The sequence below is a fragment of the Mauremys mutica genome, chromosome 21 (assembly GCF_020497125.1).
Source record: "Mauremys mutica isolate MM-2020 ecotype Southern chromosome 21, ASM2049712v1, whole genome shotgun sequence".
NCBI lineage: Eukaryota > Metazoa > Chordata > Testudines > Geoemydidae > Mauremys > Mauremys mutica.
The window spans coordinates 17,649,215-17,676,605 of NC_059092.1; the positions used below are offsets into that span (position 1 = coordinate 17,649,215).

Genomic DNA, 27,391 nt, shown 5'->3' on the forward strand with positions numbered 1-27,391 from the left:
AGGGTGGAAAAGGTTAATCCGGGATGTTACCGTAGTGCCCCGGTGGTCAGCGGGGAGCAATGGCCCAGTTCCCTGCATTCCTGGAGAGGACGGGAGGGGAACACTGGGAGCTCCAAACACCCCTTAACCAGGCAGACTGGGGGTGATCAAAGGGTCCAGATCAATTCCCCTTTCCCTTCTTGCCAGAGGGAGCCACGTGTCTCGTCAATACGTCTCTGCTGAGCATACGTCTCTCTCTGGGGGAGGGAATGTCTCCCCCATCACCACCGTATCTGGGCACCTCACAATCTCAAATGTATTTATCCCCTCAGCCCCCTGGGAGGCAGGGCAGGGCAATTATTATTAAGGCCCAGGTCATCAAAGGTATTTAGGTACCTAACTTCCACTGAAATCACCAGTACCTAAATACGTCTGAGGATCTGGGCCCAAGTGACTGGCCAAAGGCCACACAGTGAGTCTGTGGCAGAGTAGGGACTCAAATCCAGGTCAAAGCCCTCACCTGCCAGGGCCACCCTGCTCTGCCCTTAGCTCTGAGACCCCCCAGGAGAAGTAGAGCAAGCTCAGGAGCACAAACCAGCCGTCACTGGAGCAGATGCCAAGAGAGACAGTCCAGACCATGAGCTGTAGCCAGGCCCAAATGAAACAGGAATCTGGACAGACGGAGGGAGTGTAATTGGGTGAAGGTTAATCTGCAGTGTGAGAGGGAGCGAGGGCCAATTTGCAACGTCTGTGTGATCCGAAATGAGCTGCCAGTGCTCGTGCTCTGAGAAGAGGTTAAACGCCTGTCTCATAAAACCACCCAAAGCAAAACACGTGGCTGGATTCAGGAAAATCGGGTACCCCTCGGCCCGCGGCGCGAACGCAGCAGAGTGATTCACTCAGGGGCTGGGCCAGAGATTGGCACAACAAATAGGATGGGGGCGGGGGGGGGGGGAGAGAAGAAAAATAGCCAGTAAAAGGGAATTTCTCCCCACACCCAGCCAGTTGGATGTATCTAGCGCTGCACCTAGTCTATAGCTCCTGGCCAGGCTGTGATGCTTGTTAGCCAATCGACGGGGAATGCGAATGGAGCCATTTCACAAACGTTTGCCCTTGGGCTTGCTTCACCTGAGGCCGAGCGAGGGTCAGACACTGATGAAGCAGCTGTGTGAGCTGTCAATCCACTGGCAATGTTACAACACACCCAGAAGGTCTAGTCCAAGGCCTGCTCTCCCCGTCGGTCAGGAGTGTGATTGTTTTTCCAGTACAACCCCTCGTGCAGACACAGGTGCCTAGTTCTACCCGGTCAGCGGGTGCCCCTTTCTGCGTTGTGCCAGTAGGAAGCACCCTTACCCTGACAGACCTGCATGCACCCCAGGGTCTGTCAGGTCTAGGAAGCCGGGCACCAATCCAGCGCAGACAGAGCCTAGGTCACGCCCCGGGGAGTCCAGCTAAGCACAGTAACAGGAGGCAGGGATTTTTCTTTTCACAATTCCTTGTATGGCTCAGGGTCTCTGGTTTCAGTCTGTGGGCAGAGCCCTTCACGGCAAACTGTCCGTCTTCAACACCCCACTGCTTGGTTCTCAAAGCCCTTCACTCCTCCCAGCAACGGGACCAGCCTCAGACCCCAGACTGACTGGGATCTTGGCCCATAGATTACCCATGATGGTTTAGAGCGAGCCACAGAGGAAAACCAGCTGCAACGAGCGAATTCCAGCTCGCCAGAAGTCAGCAGGGCAGACACCGAGTTACCAATGAGTATTTATTCTGGGGCAGAGGAAGCAGATGTATATACACGTACATTCAGTCACACAGTTCACCTCCTGGAAAAAAGGCCCCATGAATATATATTACATTAGGTCTCCCAACTTATTAAAAAAATCCCCAAACAAATAAAAGCCCCAAACCACTCTCCATAGTGGATAATTGCTGTTACCTTACATGGCCCCAGACCATAGGGATTTGCTTTTGCACACAAAGGGTTAATAGATACCTCTTCTCCCCCCCCCACTCCAATATTTGTACCACCTCTCTCAAAGTTGAGATTTGCAAAGCAATCCAGGAGATTTAGACACGTTTCAGTTAAATGAATGGAAGGCATTTGTCTAAATCCTCCAGAATACTCTGAAATTCTCAATCCCCATGTGTCTAAATCTCTCTGCTCCTCCCACATTACGTTGCCTGGATTTGCTTCAATATTTCCCACTCACCTTTGTCAAATCTCCTAACGACTCCAGCAGCCGCCAGTGGGCAAGTGGGGGGAAGAGAGAGGGGCCTACGTACCAACAGCCAACATCTCTGATGCTGAACACGCTGCTTGTGCTTCCAGAAGAGGGTTAATTTTGGATCAAGCACAACCCTGCGCTCCAGCTTCTCTCGTTCTCTCCCCTTTTAGACATCAGATCAGACCCAGGAACCCAAGACTGCAGCCCAAAAACTGAGCTAGCAACTTCTTCCACCCGAGCGACATCTTTGTTTCTTGCTGTGGCTTTGTAGGGCTGTGATGGGACAGGTTATGTGCCCTGGGCAGAGATGGATTAATACCAGAGAGATCTCCTGGGCAGAGAAGACCCAGCACATGCAGCTCACACATGGTCAAGGAGAGGTGTTGGGGGGAGAGGGGGGGGATGAGCACCCCTTGAGGTGAAGCAGTGCATTAGTTTGCGATTGTATTAGCAAGGATAAAACATGCGCAGCAGCTATTTAGTGTTCCAGTCTCACCACATTTACAACCTAACGTGTTCTAAAATGAACAACTAGTCAGTACAAGCGCTTGGACCCAGTCTGGTGTCCAATGATGCAACGAGCGAACACCCTGCCCAGACCCACCCGCCCTCATTAATATTAGGTTATTATTCCTTTAAAGAGAGAGTCACTTGCAGCTGGGTGACCCGGCCAGAGTCTCTGCAAGGCCCTCTGCACAAAACACTTGATGCAGGTGTCCACGCATGGTGTTTGATCTAGATGAAGCTCTCGCATCTCCAGTGCAGTCCCCACGCTGTGGGCCTGGTACCGTATGGTCCCGCTGCGACGCAGCAGAGAAGCGACGTACCATGGTGCAGCGTGAAGGCTTCCGTTCAATGAGCACAAGCGCCGCCATTGCAACCGCTGAGAGGCAGCGCTCGGCCGAGCTAGGAGATCCACTCGTACGTTCCCAGCTAGAGGGACAGCACTGGGAACCCCGGGCTTGCAGCGAGTTCAAACACTGCCAAGGAGAACGTAAGCTTGTTTGCTAAAGAGAGTCCGCCTGCCTGCACCGGGAAAGGGACAGGATTGCCCCGCAGAGTTAGTGTTGGGGTGGGTAGGTTGTGTCTTTCCCTCTGTTAACACCAGGGGTCCCGAGAGGCCCGGCCACGGCACAGGCTGTCACTGCGCTGCCAGGTGCTGTGGATCAGGCTCAAGGCATCCTCGCATTTCTTCTTGACTGAGGCTTCTTGGATAGCCTTGTGCTGGAGATCAACCTGGAACACGCAGAGCCACAGGTCACTGCAGCGGAGTGGCAGAGATTGTAACACAGCGAGGGGCTGCGTCAGGCTCGAGGAACCCCGGGGTTACTGCCCCGGGTGTGGGCGGCACGTGGCCGTTTGAGGAACCTGCCACCACCACGAACCGCTCTGGCTCTACAGACGAACTAGTGTCTGTGAAAGAGCAGGACTAACAGCACTGGCAGAGTGGGGGAGGGGTTAGGTCACGGATAGCTTCCTCCCAAACTCTCCTGACGCCTCTCCCGCCTGCCCTGCAGCCCTCCCTGCTATTCCAGTCTTCACCCCAATGCCCCTCACTCTTGGCCTGTGGCACTCGCTGCCATTCCGGTTCTGGGTCCCCACAGCCCCCACTGTTATCCCTGGACAGAGCCTGTTTTGAGCAGACACTAGATGGTGTAAATTAGTGTCCAATTCCCACTGGACCCGGGACACACATCACAGCTGACTTGTCTCCAATGCCGGCTGTGAGCTGCAGCCTCCAGTGAGGAAAGCCATGTGACATCCCCAGCGGTGGGTACTGCCATTGCTCCCCTGGGCACACCACTCGGCTGCTGCCCCCTCAGCAGGCACACAGCTCTCCCCGCGGCCCCCAAACCCGGCCCGCAGAAGGCAGGAATGGGGGCTGTGTCGATCCAGCAGGCTAAGTGGATCTTTGCTGCTCTCCCGCCCTAAGCACGGAGGCCGAGAGTCTGAACCTGACCCAGCTGTAGGCAGAGGCAGGCCAACCTCTGCAAGGCCAGACAGCCCCACCCCGTCCCTGAATCGGGCCTCCGAACCCAGCTAGGGATGCCGGAGCAGGCAGCTCACCCTGCGAACAATGAGCTGGTGCTGCCTTGGGCCTGTTTACCTGGTAGATATTTCTCCACACGGTGCTCAGCGCCACGAGGAACCTCTCCAGTTCCGTAGTGCAACTAAAGTACAGGACCCAGGGGGGCAGGAACTGGTGGCGATCCCGAGCAAAGTCCTAAATGCCAACAGAGAGGCACAGCGGTTACTCACTGGAGCAAGCTCCCCTCCCGTATGGCAGTCAGGCCCAGGCACGCGCCCACACTCACGATGATACAGTACTCCTTGCCGGGTTCCGTAGAGACGGCGGCCACGTCCGGCAGCTCCACCGTGGCGAGCGAGCGGAAGAAGCTCGTCTGGCAGTCCTCGTGGCAGGTGAAGGCCTTCTCGTCGGTTAGGACAAGGCAGCAGGGGATGCAGGGCGTAGGGACCACGCCCTGGGGGATAACCTGGGCCGGGGGGGAGGGTAAACCATTAGAACCAGTCACCCTGCTGGCTGCAGGACACAATTCTCTGCTTCTCATCCAGCCCCAACGTACGTGCAGAGGTCTCTCTCCAGACGCTGCTGTGTGCGTCTGAGATTGGGCCGGGCAGCGGCTTCTGAGCCACAACTGGTTTAAATGAGTGCAGCTCCACTGACTTCACTGGAGCCGCACTGATCTACGCCAGCGGAGGATCTTGCCTGCTCTCCATTGGCCCATTCTCCAAGATCCTACTCCAGGTGGCCTCTGCAGCTTCAAATCCTGGGCTGTGCACAAGGCCCTGCCTCATTATTTATCTTAAGGCTCCTTGCGAGCTGCCCCTTTGGTCCAGTCGCAGAGGCCCTACAAAGGACAGTGCTCAGCTGCTCTGGGGAGGGGTTGATTCACCAGCTGCTTCCTTGCCCCAGAGTCTGAGCCCCCGGCCTCTCCTGAGCCTGGTCTCCTTCCCGGCAGAGTCACTTTACCAACCTGGGACCGAGGACCATGCACTGCGCCAATATGGAAAGTGACCCCAGAGGGTTCTGCTTCAGAATTATCAACTACAATCAGGGGGGTTCCAACAAACCCCCAGGGAGGGGGCCGGGGAGCCTGGCTCCTTTACACATGGGATGGATGTGAAGCAGATGGACAAAACTGTGTGTAATTTAGAGAGGATGATGCTGCTGCACCGCAGCGCCCCCCTTGCACGCTAACTGCAGAGTGCGACACAAAGGTTTCATTGGCTGGCAGGTTTCCATTCAGGGTCAGGAAAACGGATCATGGCCTGGCACGATGCAAAGTGGCCTCGTGCCGCACACCGATCAGCGAGCGCATGGGGACCTGCTCACCCCTTTGGAGACGGCCTGGCACAAGTATTGCATCCAGTCTGCCATCTCCTCTTCGTTCTCAGCGCTGAGCTCCAGGGAAGGGCGGTCGGTCAGGATCACCTGGAAGGAGTGGGGGCGATCTGTGGTGTTCGATCGCCGGCACCCGCCACACTGCTCCCCCCTGAAAAGATCAGAAAGCAGAGCTCAGAGACGACCACAAGGTAGGAGAGCCAAGGGCCCAGATCCACCATGCGTCTGGGCACACTGCTCCAGGGAGGGCAGGATGTGCCCCAACATCACCAGGTGTTACAGATGCTCCTCTCACAGGCTGAGGCTCCTCACCTTCCGTCAGCCAGAGGACCCCTCATGTGGGGTGATTCTGGGTTTTGTTCTGCCCCTCCCCCCACTCCAATGCACACGAGAAGCCACTGGAAGTGCCCGGGAGGTGTTTGGGGCTGTGCTGATTCTTAGCTCTGACATACAGCTCCTGATCTCGGCCTGGTCGATTCCTGGCTTGCTCGGTGTCTGGCCAAAACGGGGGCCAGGCCGATGACGGGCTGGCTGAGGCTTGGACCGGAGTGGATGGAGGGAATGTCGGTTGGGGGTGGCGGGGTGGATGTACCATTGCAGCACTTGTTGCCCAAGAAGCTCCCAATCCCAGGGTAATTATAACCCTCTGATAGCTCGGCCGCCCAGCTAGCAGCAAGGACTCAGGCCTGCCTTGGGCCGTCTCTAGGGAGCTCAGAGTCTGCAGCATCACGTGGCGTTGCTGGTCTCACCATCACCCCAGACCTTTGCCACCTCCCGTTGGGTTAGCGCAACACTCTCTGCTCAGGGCTGCCTGTGAAGACTGCACAAGGCTTCAGGCGGCACAGAATGCAAGCTCAGTACTCGGTGAAACGCGCCCCGGTGAGTCCAGCACCCCCGGGCCCTGTGAACAGCACTGGGTCTCCCAGGTGCAAGTCGGCATGTTGGTTCTAATCACTATGGTCTAGAACCTGGATTCTGGGTTTGCTGTGCACTGCGGGCAGTCTGATGTATTTCATTTGGGTCAGACACCAGGGTCTGGGGCATGTAAAACAGGCAGGACATAAGCCTCCAGTCACATGCTCTGCTGTCAGAGGATGGAATTCCTGTCCTGACCAGCCCTTAAAGCACACAGCGTTGCCAACGGGAATACTCTGCTCTCAGATACGGGTTGGGGCTCCCCCGGATTTCACAGGCACCTGTGCACATGCTTAGGCCTAAAGTTTCAAACAATAACCCACTTTTGATTAATGGGGAAACCGAGGCACTAAGTGTAACCTTGAACAAGTCACAAGGAGTCAGTGGCAGAGCCAGGAATGGAACCCAGGAGTCCTGACTCCCAGATCCCAACCAAGTTTGACTTAACACAGAAAGAGAAGAGTTTCTGCCGTGTTGTATTTCAGCCAGGTCTCAGCAGAGAGCGACCGATCTCTGCACCCTGGGATCACTGCTAACAGCCTGCCAACGGCTGGGGAATTCCTGTCTTGTTATCCCCAGCAGACCTATGCTTCAAATGATCTTCGCGCTGGATCAACAGTCCTGGGAAATGGATGGAGTCCTTTATCTCCAGTACAGGGCAAGTGGCCTCATCTTGCCGAGCTTATGTACCTCAGCCCCAACCTGCAGGGACCTGGGGGGGAGGAGGGGGAGTCCAGTCTCCATGGCTCATTCAACCTTCAGCCTGAGGCTGTCTGCATAGGCGCCGACTTATATGGGGCTCTGGGGCTTTAGCCCCATGAATAAATCCCAAGCAGGGGCTCTGCCCCACCAATGTTTTTTCTCCCCTGCTTGGAGCGCCCCCCCGCCACTGCCGCCGCCAGGGCTGCCCAGAGCCCTTTAAATCCCAGCCGCAGCCGGGAATCAGAGGGCTCTGGGCTGCCTGCTGCGGCGGGAAGCCCAGAGCCCTCTGATCCCCGGCCGCGGCTGGGATTTAAAAGGGGAGCCCAGAGCCCTCTGATTCCCGGCCGCGGCTGGGATTTTAAAAGCTCTGTGCTCCCCGCGGGTGCAGGCAGCCCAGAGCCCTTTAAATCCCAGCCGCGGCCGGGAAACAGAGGGCTCTGGGCTGCCTGCTGCAGCGGGAAGCCCAGAGCCCTCTGATTCCCGGCCGCGGCTGGGATTTAAAAGGCTCTGGGCTGCCCGCCGCGGCGGGGAGCCCAGAGCCCTCTGATTCCCGGCCGCGGCTCGGATTTAAAAGGCTCTGGGCTCCCCGCGGTTGCAGGCAGCCCAGAGCCCTTTAAATCCCAGCCGCGGCCGGGAATCAGAGGGCTCTGGGCTGCCTGCTGCGGCGGGGAGCCCAGAGCCCTCTGATTCCCGGCCGCGGCTGGGATTTTAAAAGCTCTGTGCTCCCCGCGGGTGCAGGCAGCCCAGAGCCCTTTAAATCCCAGCCGCGGCTGAGATTTAAAGGGCTCTGGGCTCCCCGCCGCAGCGGGCAGCGCAGAGCCCTCTGATTCCCGGCCGCGGCTGGGATTTAAAAGGGTCTCAGCTCCCCCCGGTTGCAGGCAGCCCAGAGCCCTTTAAATCCCTGCCGCGGCTGAGATTTAAAGGGTTCTGGGCTCCCCGCCGCAGCGGGCAGCCCAGAGCCCTCTGATTCCCGGCCCCGGCTGGGATTTAAAAGGCTCTGGGCTCCCTGCGGTTGCAGGCAGCCCAGAGTCCTCTGACTCCCAGCCGGGGCTGGGATTTAAAGGGCTCTGGGATCCCCGCGGCTGCCAGCAGCCCAGAGCCCTTTGAATCCCAGCCTCTGTCCGCTGATTGCCCCCTCCCCAGACCCCTGCCCCAACTGCCCCCCAGAACCTCCACCCCCTATCTAAGCCCCACTGGTCCTTGTTCCCCAATTACCCCCTCCCGAGACCCCTGCCCCTAACTGCCCCTTGGGACCTCAGCCCCTATCTAAGCCTCCCTTCTCCTTGTCCCCAACTGCCCCCTCCTGAGACCCCACCCAACTTCCCCCCCCCAGGACCGCACCCCCTACCTGTCCCCTGATAAACCTCTTAGACTCCCATGCCTATCCAATTGCTGCCTGTCCCCTGACTGCCCCTTCGAACCTCTGCCCCATCCAACTCCCCCTGCTCCTTGTCCCTTGACTGCCCCCCGGAACTCCCTACCTCTTCTCCAACCCCCAAACTGCTTACTGTGCCACTCAGACCAGCGTATCTGGCTCCATGCAGCTCCAGACAGTTGCTGCCATGCTCCCCCATGGAGCCCACAGCCCTCTCCCACCCCCAGCACCTGCCTTCCAGATTTGAACACCTCAAAATTCAGGAGTGCTCAAGCTCGGTTTGGGCAGCTTTTACTTCATTTCTCCCAAATCAGTTTCCCCTGCAAGGTGCCAACTGAAGGTGTTGGAGAACAGAGAGATCGGGTGGCCTCCTAATGCCTGGAAAAGAGACAAAGGCTGGAGGAGGGAGTGTCAGTGCCTGTGTGGACTTCTGGGAAGTGCACGGTGTGGAAGGGGATGCTGTGATGCTTTGGAACAACTCCATACAAAGCCAGTCAGGACTCTGGGGGAGCCTCCTCTCTCGGAGCATACTGTCTCCAGGGCAAGAAGCTTACACCTTCCTGGGTCTGACCTCGGAGCATTCAGCATGCCCTTCCACGTCATGCACTTTCCAAAGTGAGTCTGCCCAGGCTGGTCCTGGGGCAACCAGAGGTCGCTGCACCCCAACTCTGCAGTCAGATGTGACTCTCAGCCAGACAGTAAAAACAGAAGGTTTATTAGATGATGGGAACACAGTTTAAACAGAGCTTGTTGGTACAGAAAACAGAACCCCTCTGTCAGGTCCATCTTGGGGGGTGGGGAGCCCAGAACCAACTTCTGGGTCTCTCCCAATTTCCCCAGCCAGCTCCAAACTGACACTCCCTCCTCTGGCCTCTGTGTCTCTTCTGGACAAGGAGGCCACCTGATCTCTTTGTCCCCAACACCTTCAGTTGGCATCTTGCAGGGGAAACTGAGGCACCCACACAGTATTCAGAGAAAATATTAAGAACATTCCCACTTCATCACAACAGATGCAACAAAATATAATACTGTATATTGAAGCAGGCAAGTGCTGCTTCTGACTTTCCACTTTTAATTGACCCTTGTAATCTTGTGGCACTGACGCGTTGTAGCTTCATTTTATATCGGCTTACAGGGCAGGAGCGGGGGGCACCACCATTTTGGGCCCCACCAAAAATTATACAAACCTGCCCGCCTATGGCTGTCTGTAATGGTGGTCTCTGATGCGGAGCACAGACCCCTGCACATTAGGGACTGGCCTGAGATCTGCCTCCCAACTCATTTCACACAGGGCCAAATGCCCCTCAGGTCTCACTGACTTTCTATCCCTGCTGCTGGGGGATCTCAACCGGTGAAGTAAAGGTGAAAGGCTCCAGCTCTCATTACCAATCATCCAAGATCATCCACCGCTCTCCGCTTCCGGTTAAATGTGGGCTGCTGCCTTCTCCTGGGGAGAGAGACTGGGAGGTGCCGAGGCGTAACAGGTGTCTACTGGAAGGGATGTGTATGCTGAGTACAAGCACACGCTAGCTCGCTCTGCAGGTCAGTTCTAATGAGACCAAGTGACACGATCAGCTGCCTACGGCAGGTACAACTTCAGTAGGGAGAGGAACATTGCTACAGTACTGCACCACAGCGAACATGCTTAATGCCCACTTACCCCATGTTCACGGAGAGCAGAGGGATAATGTCGGTGCGGTCTGGATACTGGTATAAGATCCCATTGCTGCTGATTGGAAACACAAGACAAAAGTAGATAACTCAGCTAGCGCTGCCTGACCAGCACCACAAACCTCCCCACGCTTTAGCCCAGCAGCTGTCATAGAAACTTCCCTCCCTGCTAGACACTGGATTCCTGCTGGTAGCACAGCACAGGCTGTGACGGGACTGAGCCACACGGATGCTACGAAAGGCTGGCTGTAGCTGTAGCCGTGTCCCTGAGCTAAGGAAGCACAGGTCAGCTCTGCACCTGGATATTGGATACAGTCTCGATGAGGGGACTTTATCCTGGGCTTCAGGGCAACAGGATCAATGATCTGTGGGGTCCTCTCTCTCTCTAGCTATCATGGTACAGCATTAACAGGGCAGCAAGAAGAGTATCATTTACGTCAAGTGCAGGCTGGCCCAGGGCTTAGCTCCCAGGGCTGCTGCTATGAGCGACCAGGACTGGACTCAAGTCCCAGCTCTGGCTCTGCCCCGAGGGGTCACTTGGCTTTACTGGAGCAGAAACAATAGTGGGCTCCAAACAACACCCGATCTAGCAGCTGCGGGGGAGATCTGAAGGTGTGAGGGGTGTGGAGAAGGCCCACTCCTGCTCCTGGATAAAAGTTAGCCCTGTATTATGGTGCCAATCTGCTAAGGTCAATAAGGGCTGACGGTCGGTGTCTTTCCATCCTGAACTCGCCCCGGGGTGTCCAGGCTCCCCTAGCCAAGGCCGTTCGTACCAGGCAATGAGGCTTTCCCACTGCACTGCCTTCCCTCAGCACTCCACACCCCAGACCTGTAAACGTAGTCCCAGCCCCCACCTGAGCACCACAAAGCAGGTCTTCCAGTGCTCCTTCCCCAGGTACGAGGTCCCAGCCTTGTAATGCAGGATGCCTTCTTTAGTGACCGAGTTCTCAGGAGATGTGTAAAGTGAAGGGGCCGGTCCCAATGCCTCATCCATGGGGTCCTCCCAGTGAACGAGGCCATAGAAGCGCACGAGCACATCGGAAGCCTGGGAGAGAGACAGGCAGACCTGTGGGTACAAGTGTTGGCAAACCACGCTGTCCCTGCATTGAACCTTGGTATTGTTCCCCTCATAGTACGGTACAGTAGGTACACTCTGTTATGCTAGTCTTAGTTACACGGAAGACACAAGACAATGGCCCATTGAGGAAAGCCAGCCTTAACCAATTAGTAGGAAATAAACAAGTATATCAATCATGTAGTAATGAGTAACCTGTTAATGAGTAACCTGTCTGTAAGAAAGGGAATAAAAGAAAAGGTCCGGGACTTTCCTAGGACGCCTCTCTGCAGCACCGTCTCTGTTTCCCGTTACTACATCTGGTGACCCCGACGTGATCCAGACACAAGACCCCCGACTCATCGGCTGGCTTAGCCTTGGTGCACCACAGCGCAACGCGCTCCCTCGTGAGTATGGGGGGGGGGGGACTTATCCATTGAGCAAAAAGATCATGCAAAAGAGTTATTGAAGCTTATCAAACAGGACGGGTGTACTGCAGTATCGTTACGGCACTTGGAGGAATTGCTCTGAGTGATTGAGTACAAGTGCCCATGGTACTCGAACCGAGGCTCCCTAGACCACTCCGATTGGATAAAGATCGGGGAGGCATTATTTCGGGAACCTCGAGCCGAGATCCAACATATTCTGTTGTGGCAGCACTGTTCAGCTGCGGTGGGGAGATTACGAAAAGAGGCGTCCCCCTCCGCACCTCCCTTGCTCTCGGTGGAGGCACCTCCAGCATATCCCCGAGTGCTCCCACCGGCCCCTTCCTTAGCACCAAAAACTTCTACACCAGTGGTGGATACCCTGGGGCAGAAGTCTCTTCATCAGGGCGCTGTTTGCACCGCCCTTGCGGCGGCGCGAGCAAGCGGACAAGACCCCTTATTGGAACAATGGGAGGGAGAAGTCCCTTTGGTGTTTCCTCTGTCTTATGACCCTCCCAATGAGGCAGGTGAGGTGGTAGCTCGGCACTCCACCCTCCCGTACTCAATTCTTCGGGAGCTTAACAAAGCGGTACGTGAGTCAGGGCTGCGTTCCACTTATGTGCAGGGTATGATAGAAGGGATCGCCAATAGTTATACTATGATCCCGGAGGACTGGAAACATCTATTTCGTATGATCCTTTCCCCTGCACAATACGTGGTATGGGATAATGAGTTTAAATTGGCAGCCCTAGCACTCGGTAACGCGCAGAATACTGCTGAGCAAATATATGGGACAGGAGCTTTTGCCACCATAGAACAATCTATATTGCCCATGGAATCTTTTCACCGCACGGCAATGTGCATTCAGAGAGCCTTTCAGCGGGTTCCGGCCTCCGGTAAGCCCCTTCGATCATTCACAAATGTTAAACAACAAGCTACGGAACCTTATCATCATTTTGTTGATCGCCTCAAAGAGGCTGTTCAACGCCAAATTGACAATCTGGACGCTCAGGTGGAATTCCTTTTACGCTTAGCATATGAGCAGTCCAATGCTGATTGTCGGAAAATTCTCCAAACTATCATTCACCGCCCTAATTACACACTCGCTGATATGTTGCAGGCATGTGCCGAAGTAGGCACTCAGACCCACGCTATGGCACTGTTGGCGGGAGCAATCCGTCAAGGTAACAAACCTACGGGTAACTGCTTTAACTGTCAGCGACCCGGACACTTTAAAAAGGAGTGCCGAGCCCCAGGAGGTGGTGCTTATAAGGGCGGAGCTAACACAACCGGGGGCCGTCCTACTAAAAAGTGCCCAAAATGTAACAAAGGATATCATTGGGCCAATCAATGTTGCTCCTCGACTTCAGCTAATTCGGGAAACTTTCAACCGGGCCCCCCTTCAGCCCCGGTTTAAAGGAGGGAGCCCTGCCTGCCATGGCCGCTCAACCGGCCACAAAAGGCAGTGCTGGTTTGGATCTTATTAATGCAGTAGATATGCAATCCCCTCTTCCTGGTGACGTACTCCTCATGCCTACGCAGCTTTCTGGTCCGCTTCCCCCAGACACATTTGGGTTAATTTTGCCTCGTTCTTCTGCCAGTAGTCAGTCTATTATGATTGTGCCCGGAGTTATCGATTCTGATTACACCGGCATTATCTATGTTCAAATTTGGAGTCACCTTCCCCTCAAATTAAAGGCGGGGGATTCTTGGGCTCAACTGCTAATCTTACCTTACACAGCGCCGGCCGGACCCGGCCAGGCGAGTCGTGCCGGCGGATTTGGTTCTACTCGCGTTAATCTGGAGCAAGGTCCCCTTTTTCATCCACAGATTGCTGCGGTCTTACAACACATTCGAACCCACAAGCCGACCCGTAAGTATACCATCAACGGTAAGGAGCTCTATGGGTTGCTAGACACTGGAGCGGATGTTTCAGTAATTGCACAGAAGCATTGGGACCCTTCCTGGCCTTCTGAAATCTCCCCCTCAGTTTGGGGAGTGGGAGGCCCGCAATCTTCCCGACAAAGCACCAATTGGCTCTCAGTATGGGATAGTGAAGAGGGGCGAGAGGTTGCAAAAATTCGTCCGTGCATTTTGCCAATTGATCTTAATCTCTGGGGACGAGACCTATTATCTCAACTGGGAGCCTCCCTAGTTGTGCCATGACACGTCAATGCTCTTCACACACTGCCCTCCCCCTGGAATGGAAAACCCACGTCCCAGTGTGGGTTGAACAATGGCCACTCCTTCAGGAAAAATTAATAGCCCTTAAGGAATTAGTTCAGGAACAGTTAACCGAGGGACATATTGAACCTACTACTAGCCCATATAATACTCCAGTCTTTGTTATTAAGAAAAAATCTGGCCGCTGGCGATTATTACATGATCTCCGAGCTATAAACAAAATTTTGGAACCTATGGGAGCCCTTCAATGTGGGACCCCGAACCCGAATGTTATACCACACGATTATCAGTTAGCAATAATCGATCTTAAGGATTGTTTTTTCTCTATCCCTCTCCTCCCCCATGATCGAAAGTACTTTGCCTTTACTATCCCTGTTTTGAATAATAGTCAGCCAACAGAACGCTACCATTGGAAAGTTCTTCCCCAAGGTATGCTGAACAGTCCCACCCTCTGTCAATATTACGTGAATCAGTCTCTATCACCTTTTCGCAAACGGTACCCTACGCTTAAGGTTTACCATTATATGGATGATATCCTCATAGCAGGACCAGAGCTCCCTCCCTCGTGGAAAACTGACCTGCAAAAGATGCTTCAGGAATACGGCCTTCAGATGGCCCCAGAAAAGGTACAATATTTAGAACCCTTTTTTTTATCTAGGACATAAAATGATGGCCGCCTACTCCATTCCAATTATCCCGCAAATTGCTTTGGAAACCAACATTAATTACGTCACCCTTCAGCAAGTATTGGGCATTATAAATTGGGTACGCCCCTATTATCGCCTGGATACCAACATGTTAAGTCCTCTATTTGAAGCTCTTCGGCAGGGGCGTCACCCCTCCGATATCATTTCTCTCACAAAAACACAATTAGATGCCATTGCGCAGGTGAATCAATCTCTCGCAAAGGTTTGGGTGGATCGTGCCGTGGATAACGAGCCTCCACGTCTCGCTCGTCTTCAAGGGGTGACCCAGCCTTGTGCCGCCCTCTTTCAAGCACCCGAGGCTGGGACGGTACGAATCCTTGAATGGCTTTATCTCGCCCACACCCCAGCAAATACCCTTACTCCCCTTCCCTCCATGCTTGCTTCCCTAATTACAAAAGGGCGCCAACGTGCATTAGTGCTTTTTGCTATTGATCCAGCAGAAATAGTTCTTCCAATTCCCCTACATTTATGGCAAACCCTTTGTGAAACAACTCCTGAGGTTCAATGTGCGTGTGCAGGTTATACAGGAACCTTTACCTTTCATACCTTAAAGGACCCCCGTTTTGGCATGACACAGCGATTACCCCTTAGTTTTCGCTATTTACTCTCACCAACCCCGCTGCCAGATGTGCTTACAGTATTTACGGACGGAAGTCCACACCGTGGGGTTCTCTCTTGGCGTGACCCACTTACCACCCGCTGGTGTTCCTTGTTTACCCTACCCCAAAGCTCCGCCCAGCGTGCTGAGCTGGCTGCAGTAATTTTGGCCTTTAATCGTTTTTCAATGCAGCCGTTTAATATTATTACTGATAGTTTATATGTAGCCAATGTTGTTTCAAATATTAGTGGCAGTTATGTATCACCGGCACTAGATAAAAATTTGCTAGCTTTGTTTTTAGCATTGCAACATCTCATTCATTCCCGTACCGATCAGTTTTTTATTGCTCATATCCGAAGCCACCAACCCTTCCCTGGCATGTTGACGGAAGGCAATGCCCAGGCGGATACCCAACTCCGGGCATTCCCTTGTACTCCTATAGAAAGTCATGCCCTACATCATCAAAATGCCAAGGCATTGGCTAAACAATTTCAGATCCCTCTTTCTGATGCTCGAGGTATTGTTCAACAATGTCCTCAATGCACCCTTAACCCACAGGGTCCTCCCATAGGGGTAAATCCCCGTGGTCTCGGAGCCAATCAACTTTGGCAGATGGATGTTACCCTTTTTCCCCCCTTGGAAATACCTGCACGTTGTCATCGACACATTTTCAGGCTACACTTGGGTAACAGCCCAAAAAGGGGAGGCTACCAAACATGTTTGCAATCACTTGATTCGCAGTTTTGCGGTAATGGGCAGCCCCGCTGAGTTGAAAACCGACAATGGCCCTGCTTACTGTTCCTCCGCCATGGCCGCATTTTGTGCCCGGTGGGGCATTCTCCACAAATTCGGCATTCCTTATAATTCCCGGGGTCAGGCCATTGTTGAAAGGGCTAACCGCACCCTAAAGGAGGCCCTTACTAAACAAAAACAAAAAGGAGAGCCCCTATCCTTGCCAGATAAGGAAGAATGGCTGGCTCGTGTCTTGTTTACACTGAATCATTTAAATTTAACCTTGTTTAATAATCAGTTTTTATCTAGAGCCCAGCGCCATTATCGACAGACCGAGCCCCTTCCAGCGCCGAAGGTGATATATCGCAAGCTGCCAGGACCAGAGTGGAGCCTGCCCGTGCCGCTCATTACCTGGGGCCGGGGCTACGCAGCGGTGTCAACTGAAACCGGCCCTGTGTGGGTTCCCGCTCGCTTTGTGAAGCCGTGGAAAGATGGCCTGGCATCAGGGGCTAAAGAATCCCATTCCGGATTTCAGTCTGACCCTGACGGATAGGGTGGACAAGATCGACAAGGCCCGAAAGCGTGGCACACCCAACGCTGCCATAACTTGGGGACAGGTCAAAGCTTTATCGCGGCAGGCTGAACGTGTATTAGAACAAACTAAGGCGGATAAGACTACAGAAAATTATTTTCTTGCGCTAGTAGCCAGCTTAAATGCTAATTCTCTTTGTTGGATTATGTACATTTGTGTGACCGTTCTGTGTTTGCCGCAAGGTGTTGCAACCCCTCTCCCTTCCACCAATGTGTGGGAGACATTTATTCACACTTTAAATCAGACATCCTTTTGTCTCTCCCAGCAAGTTACGGTGGGAGACATTTTAGGTACCTGTCTGATTCCTGTATGCCATAATCCTAATGATGTTGAAAATGCTACTTGGTTTTATTCCAATCTGGAGCCCAATTCCACCATTCATGGTTTGGGCTATGCTGGCTATCATAATTGGGGACCTCAAACACCTCGCAGACCAAGGAATGCGCTCGCCCTTCGCACCCCCTATGCTGCCACACATAACATAACCTGTGCCCGCATGACCAATTGTACTATGAGTAATTGTAAGCAGTTTCCTGCTCCAGCCTTGAATTGTTCTGCTGTGACAAATCTCTCTTATATATACACAAGCATGTACAGCTGCCAAATGGGTGGTTTTGGACATGCTCAGGATATACTTTCAATTATATGCCCGCCAATCTTAGTGATGGCACTTCTTGTTGCCTAAGCCGATTTGCGCTTATATTACCAACCAAAAGGCAGCTGTTAAATATTTCGCGAGTTAGTCGCAGCCTTCCTTTGGATGCTTCCTGTGATAGCCATGTACATTTACTTTCAAAAACCGAGACTGTCGCTTTGGCTGTTTCTCTTGTCGGGGTCCCCGGGTTGGCCTCGGGAAACAGTATGCGAATTAATGGTTTGGCTTGCGCGGCCACTAAGGCTTTGAATGCGACATCTACCGCTATAGCCCTCCTTAATGATGAGCAGGAAGACATCCGCCATGGGGTGTTGCAAAATCGAGCGGCTATAGATTATTTACTTATGCTGCATCATTATGGGTGTGAAAAGGCTAATGATATGTGTTGCTTTAATATTTCTGATCACCATCATTCAGTTGAAAATCAACTCAAGATTATTAAAAATTTAACAGATCAAATCAGATACAATCCAGACCCCCTCGCGGGATGGTGGGATTGGCTTTCCTCATGGCTTCCTAACATTGGGTGGTTGCATCAGCTTGTCACCTTTGGAGGACTCACTGTACTCTTGCTCGTGCTATTTTGCTGCGGCATTCAGTGTGTCCCCTCCTTTGTTTCTCTCTTTATCAAGGGCTGTCCGTGGACCTACCCAGGGCCCCCTCGAAAGTATTAGTCATATTTAACAAAACAAGAAGGGGGAGATGTGGGTACAAGTGTTGGCAAACCACGCTGTCCCTGCATTGAACCTTGGTATTGTTCCCCTCCTAGTACGGTACAGTAGGTACACTCTGTTATGCTAGTCTTAGTTACACGGAAGACACAAGACAATGGCCCATTGAGGAAAGCCAGCCTTAACCAATTAGTAGGAAATAAACAAGTATATCAATCATGTAGTAATGAGTAACCTGTTTGATGTCAATCATGTAGTAATGAGTAACCTGTCTGTAAGAAAGGGAATAAAAGAAAAGGTCCGGGACTTTCCTAGGACGCCTCTCTGCAGCACCGTCTCTGTTTCCCGTTACTACACAGACCGAGCAAAGTGTTACCAATCTCCCAGGCCTAACAGCAACGGGGCTAATCCCAGGGCAGCGGCAGGGGAGCCCGCACCGCAGGAGTCACATCTCCAGGACTGGCTGAGAGCCTTAAGGGCCTGGTCAGAAAAGGACTGGGCAGCAAGTCAGAATTGCTCCTGCCAGGGACTACATGGCATACGGCTTAATACAGTGCCGAGCACCTTCCAGCGGAGCATCGCCATACAGTTCCTAACAACTGAACTCAGACCAGCCCTCTGCGGGACAGATGGGATGCTGAAGGACCCCGCTGCTGAAACTGCAGCCACCTCTGGGGTGGTTTGGAGCAGCGAACAGACCACAACAGGGACAGGCGGCGAGGACTGATCCCACAGGCATTAACCGAACTGTGCAGAAGAGGGCACTGCAGAGCAGAGCACAGGAGCCCAATAAGAAGCCCCTCTCTGCAGAAGGTGCGTGGATAAGAAGAGACGTCAGTGAAGAAAATAATTTTCAGATACCCCTAATTCCCACCTCACCTCGCACTTTGACTCCTGGGCCACAAACTTGGCCAGCGCCAGCTTCTCCATGGTGGCGTCGGTGAGGATACTGGGGTACGGTGGCTCTCGGCACCCTTTGACCATGGCTGACTTCAAGGAGACCAGGAAGAACCTGGGGGAGGGGGAACGGAGATCTTGGCTGAGGTCACCTCTCGGACTCGCCCCCCTCTGGAGCACAATTCACAAGGAGAGCTGGGATGCCAGCTCAGAAAGGACAGTGCAGACTCAATCCTGCAAGCAGGTCCGCCGGGGCAGACCCACACCCCCTACCGATATCGCAGGGGGGCTCACAAGGTCCAGCTTACATGGCTCCAGCTGCAGGATGGGGGCCCGAAGGCGCTAAAGGGTCTTGATATAAAGTAAGAGTCCCAGGAAATGGAAGCTTTGAAGCCACTGATCCCTGGGAAGGAGCCTGAGAATGCTCCTCTCAGGGCCCTGAACTTACAAAGCCCTGTTGAAGTAACCCACTGGGAAGGAAAACAGAGAACATGTCGGCTGGCTTAGGAGAGAGCCGTCCAGAGTGCTGCCGAAGAGGTCACATGGGGCCTAAAGCGTCCAAGAGGGCACAAGCCACCTTCTCCCTGGCCCAACACTGAGAGCAGAGCTGCAGATTTGCCAGGGAACTCAAAACCCGGCAGTCTGTCCTCATCCCTGTTCTGTTTGGGGCCGGTCAGTCACAGCCTGATCATGCGGGGGGAAGGCTGATGCCAAACCTTCCTTCTGCAGTAAGAACAGGCAAAGCCATTCACAGCAAAACACGGTCGCCCCAGTGGGTCTTGGGAACCAAACACACGCAAGCAGTGCATCGAGGGGTATTTAAAGCAGCAGGCCCTGCAGACAGCACCACGTCAACCAGCAGAGGGAGCCGTTGGGAGCATTTCGCAACTTTTAATGCAATCAAAGTCAAACCGTTTGTGGGGCTAAACTGTTGCAGTTAAACCAACCCTCAAATCTGAGCAAGAGCCCTGGGACTTTTAAACAACAACGAGAGAGCGGTTGTGAGATCCAGCCCCGCCCCCAACGCTGCCCTTCATTAGAATCACTCGCATTTGCTGCACAAGTCATTTCACAGATCTAAGGGAAGTGGCCGAGAAACAGCCCCAGGCACATGGAAAGAGCAACCCGTCTGCGCTCTCCAGTCTCGCTTACTCTGTAAGGGCCACATCAGCGGTGTCCAGCAGGAACTGCTTCCGACGGTTGGTGCAGACCAGCGTCACTGTCTGCTGATCCAGGCCAACCTGCCGTGGTAACACAATTAGGGAGGCTCATTAGGGAGGCTGAGGAGCAGGCTGGGACAAGGCTTTGGAAAGGCACCAACGCGCCCTGGACAGGCCGATGTACTACTGGCTAAAAGCCATAGGGGGAGCCAGCAGCGGGAGCTGTGTCGGAGCCCAAGTGACAGAGCAACAGCTGGGACGGGATGATGCTGGCAGGTACAGGTGGCACCAGAGGGCTGAGGAGGCAAAGGCGCTTCCCAGTTAGGTCGCTGGCATTGAGGCTGCAAACCTCCCGGCCATGGAAGATTCGCTCTTCAGCATCCTCCAGCCGCTCCTGACTCCATCGGGAATTGCTGCTTCCGAGTGGCACAAAGCCCCTCTTGGTACCTCTGTGATGCTCTCACGTCCCAACAGCGAGAGGAGGAGGGACAGAGCCCGGGACTGGAAAAGCCAAGCAAAGCAAGAGGCGTTTTCCTGCACATCTCCTCTGCTTTCCCCAGCGCATTGCTGCGCCCTGCGAGCGACAGGCCTGGCTGAGCTGCTGTGAGCTCAGCCTGGACTCACCGAGATGTAGTCTAGCTCATTGTACGAAACGGTCTCCTCCACCAAGTACGGCTTTTCTGCTGCTCCTAGCACAGGACAGGTGTATGAGCAGGTGGGGAGGACACTCCCAAAACGCAGTACAGAGATTCACCCAGATCTCGCCCACCGCCTAGCAGCAGTAGCTCAGTCTGCAGAGCTAGCAGCCCAGGGATTCTGAGGAGCAGGAGGAGGGGATCTGGACTTCCAGGGGCCAGAAGGGTTGTCCCTGGCAGACTAGCTGGTGAGGTACAGTGCCTGTTACCTAAGCAGGTCTGCACCTCTCTGGTTCCCCCAACAGCTGAGAAGTAGCATTACGACTGTCCTGGAGCCAGCTGATTGTGTATGAACCTGTGGGGCATGTACTCCACACGCACCCTCACAATACGTCTACAGGTAAACGCCCTGCTGAACCCAAAGCCCCCTGCCAGCCTCCACGGTGCCTCCCAGGAAGGTAATTTAGAGAGGCCCCTGGGATGGGATACCTTTCCGGATCAGGTAAACGTAACAGTCCGTCAGCAGGACATAGAGCAGCTGAAGATTCCCCTCCATGTGCCCGGTGCTCATTCGGATCATCTGTGAGAAAAGGAGAGAGACGCCTCATAAAGAGCAGAGCTCCCAGCTCGCGGCTCACAACGCAGCCGGGCCACAATTCCACCTCCACTGTGCACAGCTACGAGCTTCGGGATCTGGGCAGCACGCGGTGGCCTCCAACGTGGCTAACGTGCACTTTGGTTCTCTAGCCCAGATGAGACCAACCCGTGTAATAACCGTGCCCCCGGACTGCGCCACAGCCATTGAAATGCCCCGGTCTGGTCTCACCTACTCCACAAGGCAGACGTGGTATAACTGGGCCATGCACTAATGGTATTATTACTCAGCCCAGCACCACAGCAGCTTTCCTAGTGTAGATGGGACCTGCCGGACAGATAAGGAATACGTACGGAGAGGAACCCACCAGTTCCCAGATGCCAATGCCTCCTTCTCAGCCTTCAATAACCCACATTCGGCACCACAGCTGCTGCCAGGGTTTGCCAGACTTACCCTGAACAGCTGTTCCTCATTTTCCCGGAAGACATGGATCATCAGCAGCAATAGATGGTTGTTATCCACCCTGAGGGAGGAGAGAAGTGGGAAGGAGGGTTTGATATGCAGGGAGACAAATCTCAGGGGCCCCGAGTGCAGCCCAGAGATGCCGTGGTGGACGCTCTCAGGTCCCAGCATGCAGTGGGATGACGAGGTCGCACTGCAAGCTCTGGAGTCCTGGGGTGAGCTCAGCTCTGAGCCTGCCACTCACCTGCGAGCTGCTTCTGGGGCCACTGTGCCAAGGGCCGGCAGGGGATGTGGCCAGGTGGCCACCCACTGGAGCAGTGACTATACAGGGTAAGGCAGCTATTCTTGCCACCCCCCCCACCCCCGTCCTACCTCCTGCGCCCCACCCCCAGCCTAGCCTGCACTCCCCATAAGGGCCTGCCTTCCCAGAGGGGAAACCTGGGACTCCCCTGCTTTATGGGTTACTCTGTTCAGTTCATATCAAGGCCTTTATCCCTGCCCTAGTCAATCATTTCAACACCCCAATCTCAGCACCCAGACAAAGCCAATGGCAAACGCCAGCTAAAAGGAGCCAACTCTGACAGAAACCCCCAATTCCACAAGGCAGACCCCACCCTGCCCAAAAATCCCCCCCAACTCCCAGCTCTTTCAGACCAAGGAGGGGAGAAACTGTCACCCACAGCTTCTCTTCTCGCCTCACCCATGGAGGGGAAACTGTACCCCGAGAGCCATTCCCCATGTTGCTGCTTTCCGGGTCCCGCCCAGAGCTCCTCAGAGTCAGAGCTGGGCTGCTGCAAAGACACCCCCTTCCCCTCCGCCTTACCTGAACTCCGATGGATGGGCCATTTCCGACGGGCTGCCCTGCCCCTCCTCCACCCCCGAGTCATCAGCGCTGCTCAGAGAGGGACTGGGCTGGTCTCCTTTCAGCCTGCTGAGCGCCTCCGGGTGGCCAGTTTCCGTTTCGCTGGCTTGGGTTTTATCTGCCTCCTCCTCTACCGCCCCAGCTGTTTCTCCCTCTCCTCCTTCTTCCTCTTGTCCAGCAGTCTCAGGGCTACCAGGAACATGTGGCGGTTGGCCAGCCCCTGCAGAGTCATGGTTGCCACCACCTGGCACAGGAGAGTTTGGACTCTCGACGGTAAAGCGGTAGAAGTCCATGGGGGTCGAAATCCCCTCACTATAGCTGCCAGCGGGCGGCCCATCCGGGGACTCCCCTGGCATGCCGGGCCGAAAGGACTGATCGGGGGGCTCGACGGGGCAGTTCCAGCCGCTGGGGTCCAGCTGCCCGTTCAGTCTGTCGATCACTTTGCTCAGCGGCTGCCCCACGCTCTCCATGGAGGTGTCCTTCATCTCTGGGATCCGCAGGCCCAGCTGGCCCAGGGCCGAGTGCTTGCTGCTCTCTCCTGGCCTCTCCTGGCCCGCTGGAGAGGGCGGCCTGCTGCCTGTCTTCAGCTCAGCTCCTTCGCTCAGTCTATTCGGGCCACTGTCCCCGCCAGCCTCTGTGGCGCTGGGGGCAGGGGGGTTCGCCATTTCCTCCAATTTCACCTTCTTTTTCTTGCCGGTTTTCTTCTTTTTAGCTAATCTGCAAGGGGAGAAACCTGCACTGATGTTACCAGAGCCTAACCCTGCCCTCTGTGCCCAGGGGAGGGAACCCTGGACTCCCTGGGTCTCCCTCCTGCGCACCAGGTTATTCCTCAGACGAGCGGGGTAGTTTTTCTACTGCACAAACAATGGGCTAGAGGAGAAAAGCCCAGGGGTGTATTTTCAGAGCTGAACAGGATGCAGATTCAGATGCACACGCACAGCACCTTTCATCCAAGAACCACACTGCCCCCTGCTGCCATTAACTGAAGCTGCACAAACACTCCTGTCAGCTTGGAAGTATTAGTTCCTGCTACAGATGGGGAAACGAGGCAGAAAGGTTACGTGACTTGTCCAAGGACACTAGGTGAGAGTCAGTGGCAGAAAGAATCCAAGTCTCCCGACTCTCGTTCAGCCTGTTCTAAGCACTGGACTTCCCTGCCTCCGGCGAGCCCATCGGATTTGTTGCAGCCTCTCTACTTGCATTCAAAATATTCCCTATCTCCATGCAGGCCTCTCGAGAAAGGCAGAAAATGTGACATTCTTGGGGACCAGTGTTCTGACAAGGGAGAGGGTTTAATTCCCCGTCAATCTGAAATGGGGAGCCGGGAAGTGAAGAGCCATCTCCAGTTCAAAGCAGCTTCTTTCATGCCCTCCACTGGCAGCAGGAGGTACCATGAGCTGACACTGAGCAAAACTGAGAAGGACTTTGAATGGTCTCAAATCCACTGGACAAAACCATGGCAATTAGAGCTGGTTTCCAGTTTGTGGAGTCAGGTTTCAGAGGGGCAGCCGTGCATGGAGTGGAAAATACAGATGGCAGGTATAAATGGGAGTTGCCTTACCACGTGGGGGGTCAGTGCTAACGAGGCCACTTCCACCCTAATTGAAGGCCAATGGCATATTGGGCTGCATTAGTAGGAGCACTGCCAGCAGATCGAGGGAAGTGATTATTCCCCTCTATTCAGCACTGGTAAGGCCACATCTGGAGTACTGTGTCCCGTTTTGGTCCCCACACTACAAGGAGGATGTGGACAAATTGGAGATAGTCCAGCAGTGGGCAATGAAAATGATCAGGGGGCTGGAGCACATGACTTACGAGGAGAGGCTGAGGGAACTGGGGTTATTTAGTCTGCAGAAGAGTGAGGGGGGTTTTGATAGCAGCCTTCAATGACCTGAAGGGGGGGTTCCAAAGAGGATGGAGCTCGGCTGTTCTCAGTGGTAGCAGATGACAGAACAAGGAGCAATGGTCACAAGTTGCAGTGGGGGAGGTCTAGGTTGGATATTAGGAAACACTATTTCACTAGTAGGGTGGTGAAGCACTGGAATGGGTTCCCTAGGGAGGTGGTGGAATCTCCTTCCTTAGAGGTTTTTAAGGTCAGGCTTGACAAAGCCCTGGCTGGGATGATTTAGTTGGGTTTGGTCCTGCTTTGAGCAGGGGGTTGGACTAGATACCTCCTGAGGTCTTTTCCAACCCTGATATTCTATGAGTTCCAACAGTTGACAAGAAGGGGTGAATATCAACAGAGGGAAAATTACTTTTTGTAATGCTAACGAGGCCAATTCAATCATGGTGGATGTGGCTTCTTGTCAACAGTTGGGAATGGGCCACATCCACCCTAAGTTAATTGGCCTCATTAGCACTGACCCCCTCCCCCCACCTTGGTAAGGCAACTCCCATCTTTTCACATGCTGTGTATTTATACCTGCTACTGTATTTTTCACTCCTTGCATCTGATGAAGTGGGTTTCAGCCCACAAAAGCTTATGCCCAAATAAATGTGTTAGTCTCCAAGGCAGGGGTGGGCCACATCGGGTACAGAAATTGTCTGGAGGGCCGGGTAGGGAAGGCCGGGGGAGGTTATGCCTCCCCAAACAGCTGTGGAAGTAGAGAAAAGGATAAAGGGGATTTGAATGCAGATCTCTTAGTTTCTAGGAACAGAGCAAGAGTCAGGCTAACACTAGCTCTAATAACGCGAGATTTCAAGGCCGGGCCTGGGCAAGTGGAAAGCGAGTGGGGAAGAAGCTGTACGAGATACTGTTTTTCGACCCTGGGTTAGATAAGAATGGAACACAGACTGTAGCAGGAACTGCTGAGAAAAGGAAGATATCAGAAGGAATATGTATAAACAAGATGCCGTTGTTGATCATTATTGTCTACTTCCACACAGCAAAGCATGGCCTGGCCCCTGCCCCCTATCCAGCCCCCCAGAACCTCCACCCCCATCCAACCCCCCTGCTCCCCACCCGACTGCCCCCCAGGACTCCCGCATCCTATCCAAACATCCCTGCTCTCTGCCCCGACGCCCCGGGACTCCCGCCCCTGTCCAACCCTCCCTGCTCTCTGCCCCGACGCCCCGGGACTCCCGCCCCTGTCCAACCCTCCCTGCTCTCCCCGCCCCACGTTACCTGTGGGGTGGGGGGGAAGAGGGGCTCAGTCCTTTCCCTGTGCGTTTCCCCTGCTCGTTTGACTGCTCTCCCTGGCAGTCGGGCAGGGCTCGCTCCCCGTCTGGGCTTGGCTGCTGGGGATGGGCCAAACATGCTGGGGGTGGAGGGGGGCCCTGGCTTGCTCTGCCCCTGTCCCCAGCAGCAGGGCCCAGGCCCCTTGACTGCCCCCCTGCAATCCTCCCTGTTCCTCGCCCCCCCACGGAACCTCCCCTGCTCCCCGCCCCCTGGAGCACCAGGTCCGGCAGCGCTATGGCTGTGCCGCCCGGTCAGAGCTGCAGCCGCGCTGCCCAGGTGCTGGGGGAACTGTGACGGAGAGGGCGGCAGGGGAGCAGAAGGGGAGGGTCCAGGGGCTAGCTTCAGCCCTGCTCACTGCGCTGGGCTGGATCTGCCGCAAGCCTGTCCTGACCCCGCTCCCTGGCCGGAGCTCGGGGGCCAGAGGGAAGGGGCCTGCGGGCCGGATGTGGCCTGCGGGCCGTCGTTTGCCCCCCTCTACTCTAAGGTGCCAGTTTATGGAGGAAATTCAACATAAATGTGGAGTGCCTCTAGCTGCCAGTAGAGGGAGCAGTACACCCACCACACTGATCCTTTTTCTAGTTCCAGACACTCTGGACACGGCGGTTCCCATACAAATGTGGAAGGTGGCGTTCTGGGTGCTGCCGCCACAGACATGAACAGGCTCAAAGTCAGGGTTGCTGCTAGTAAGGGCCAGAACACCTATGATCCTGTTCCCATTGGCTGGGTGCTGAGCGTAGGGAGGTTCCCCAGAGAAAGCAGAATGCAATCCGAACCCTCTCACTGGCCTCCCAGCATTGGAGAAAGCTGCTGCTTCTGACCTGCCAGGCTGTTTCTTTGCTTCTGTGAGACCACTGCCCTTTCCCCCAGCTATCAGGGAGCTGGACATGCACCAGGTTGGGACACCGCAGGCTGAACAGGGGCAAGAGACTTCTGGGGAGAACCCAGGGTATTACTGCAAGGGGGGGGTGTTAGTGGTTCAGTAGGGGCACCCTCCCCTTCAGTCTGGTCTCAATCAATCAATCAATGCCCTCGTTGGGCTCTTGGAAGCACTGACTTTCTGATGAGAAACTAAACAGAGGTCCTGTGATCACTGGAGAGCCCGCGGCACTCGCTGCGTGCCAGGAGCATCACTTGGGGGTTGCTCTGGAGAGGCACTATGAAACAGTAACCCCCCCCATCAGACATTCACAGGCCAAGAAAGCAATCCAGGTGTGCAGATTTAAAGGATAAACGTTTAAAACAGCATGTGGCTTCTCTGCTGCTGATAAATTGTCAGCCAGCTGCCCCGGGGCTGGAGGAACAAGATCTGCTGCATCTACAGCAAATCAGCTTGTGCCTAGAAATCTACAGCTCTCACCAGATGGACTTTCCTAGCCACAGGTCAGACTGTGCCAAGGCCACCCTGCACACGGCATCTTCATCAGCCTACCAAGGGGGTGGCATATAACCAGCCTCCACCGACTGATGTCCTTCATGGGGTTTGTTTCTAGGCTGGTCAGGCATCTCGAGGCCATCGGGGAAGAGGCCTGGCAGCCTTGAGTGAAGGAATGAATCAACTGATGCCATTAGCAGGAAGAGGATGGGGGAGACCTAGAAGGTTCAGATCCTGCACCAGGAAACAGCTGATATGCACCAAGCTAAATGCAGGGTGCTGTGCTGAGGGTAATACGGGAGATGTACCTGAGATGGGCAGCGAGAATAAAAAGCAGCTAATACGTATGAAATCAGTCTGAAAAGGATTGTTTTCTTAGTG

At 54.5% G+C, this 27,391-nt stretch overlaps 1 protein-coding gene and 1 long non-coding RNA gene across 4 annotated transcripts in view; one reads left to right on the forward strand and one right to left on the reverse strand.

Moving 5' to 3' along the window:
- Window positions 1–1,727: 1,727 nt before the first annotated feature.
- PLEKHM2 (pleckstrin homology and RUN domain containing M2) overlaps window positions 1,728–27,391 on the reverse strand; it is a 68,338-nt gene continuing 42,674 nt past the window's right edge. For 2 of the 3 annotated variants that reach the window (XM_044996113.1, XM_044996115.1), the window contains 12 exons: window positions 22,422–23,177; window positions 21,590–21,659; window positions 21,031–21,121; window positions 20,531–20,595; window positions 19,899–19,987; window positions 18,729–18,861; window positions 11,086–11,276; window positions 10,221–10,286; window positions 5,560–5,719; window positions 4,520–4,699; window positions 4,312–4,428; window positions 1,728–3,440 (listed from right to left, as the gene is read on the reverse strand). In XM_044996113.1, the coding sequence (XP_044852048.1) occupies window positions 3,303–3,440; window positions 4,312–4,428; window positions 4,520–4,699; window positions 5,560–5,719; window positions 10,221–10,286; window positions 11,086–11,276; window positions 18,729–18,861; window positions 19,899–19,987; window positions 20,531–20,595; window positions 21,031–21,121; window positions 21,590–21,659; window positions 22,422–23,177 (2,056 nt within the window). In that variant the 3' untranslated portion in view covers window positions 1,728–3,302. Of the gene's footprint in view, window positions 3,441–4,311; window positions 4,429–4,519; window positions 4,700–5,559; window positions 5,720–10,220; window positions 10,290–11,085; window positions 11,277–18,728; window positions 18,862–19,898; window positions 19,988–20,530; window positions 20,596–21,030; window positions 21,122–21,589; window positions 21,660–22,421; window positions 23,178–27,391 lie in introns of all 3 variants that reach the window. The other variant, XM_044996114.1, reaches the window with a different exon arrangement.
- On the forward strand, window positions 11,512–16,368 carry LOC123354265. Its single transcript, XR_006574692.1, has 3 exons — window positions 11,512–11,692; window positions 13,541–13,583; window positions 16,230–16,368. It is a non-coding gene; the product is annotated as an uncharacterized LOC123354265 (long non-coding RNA).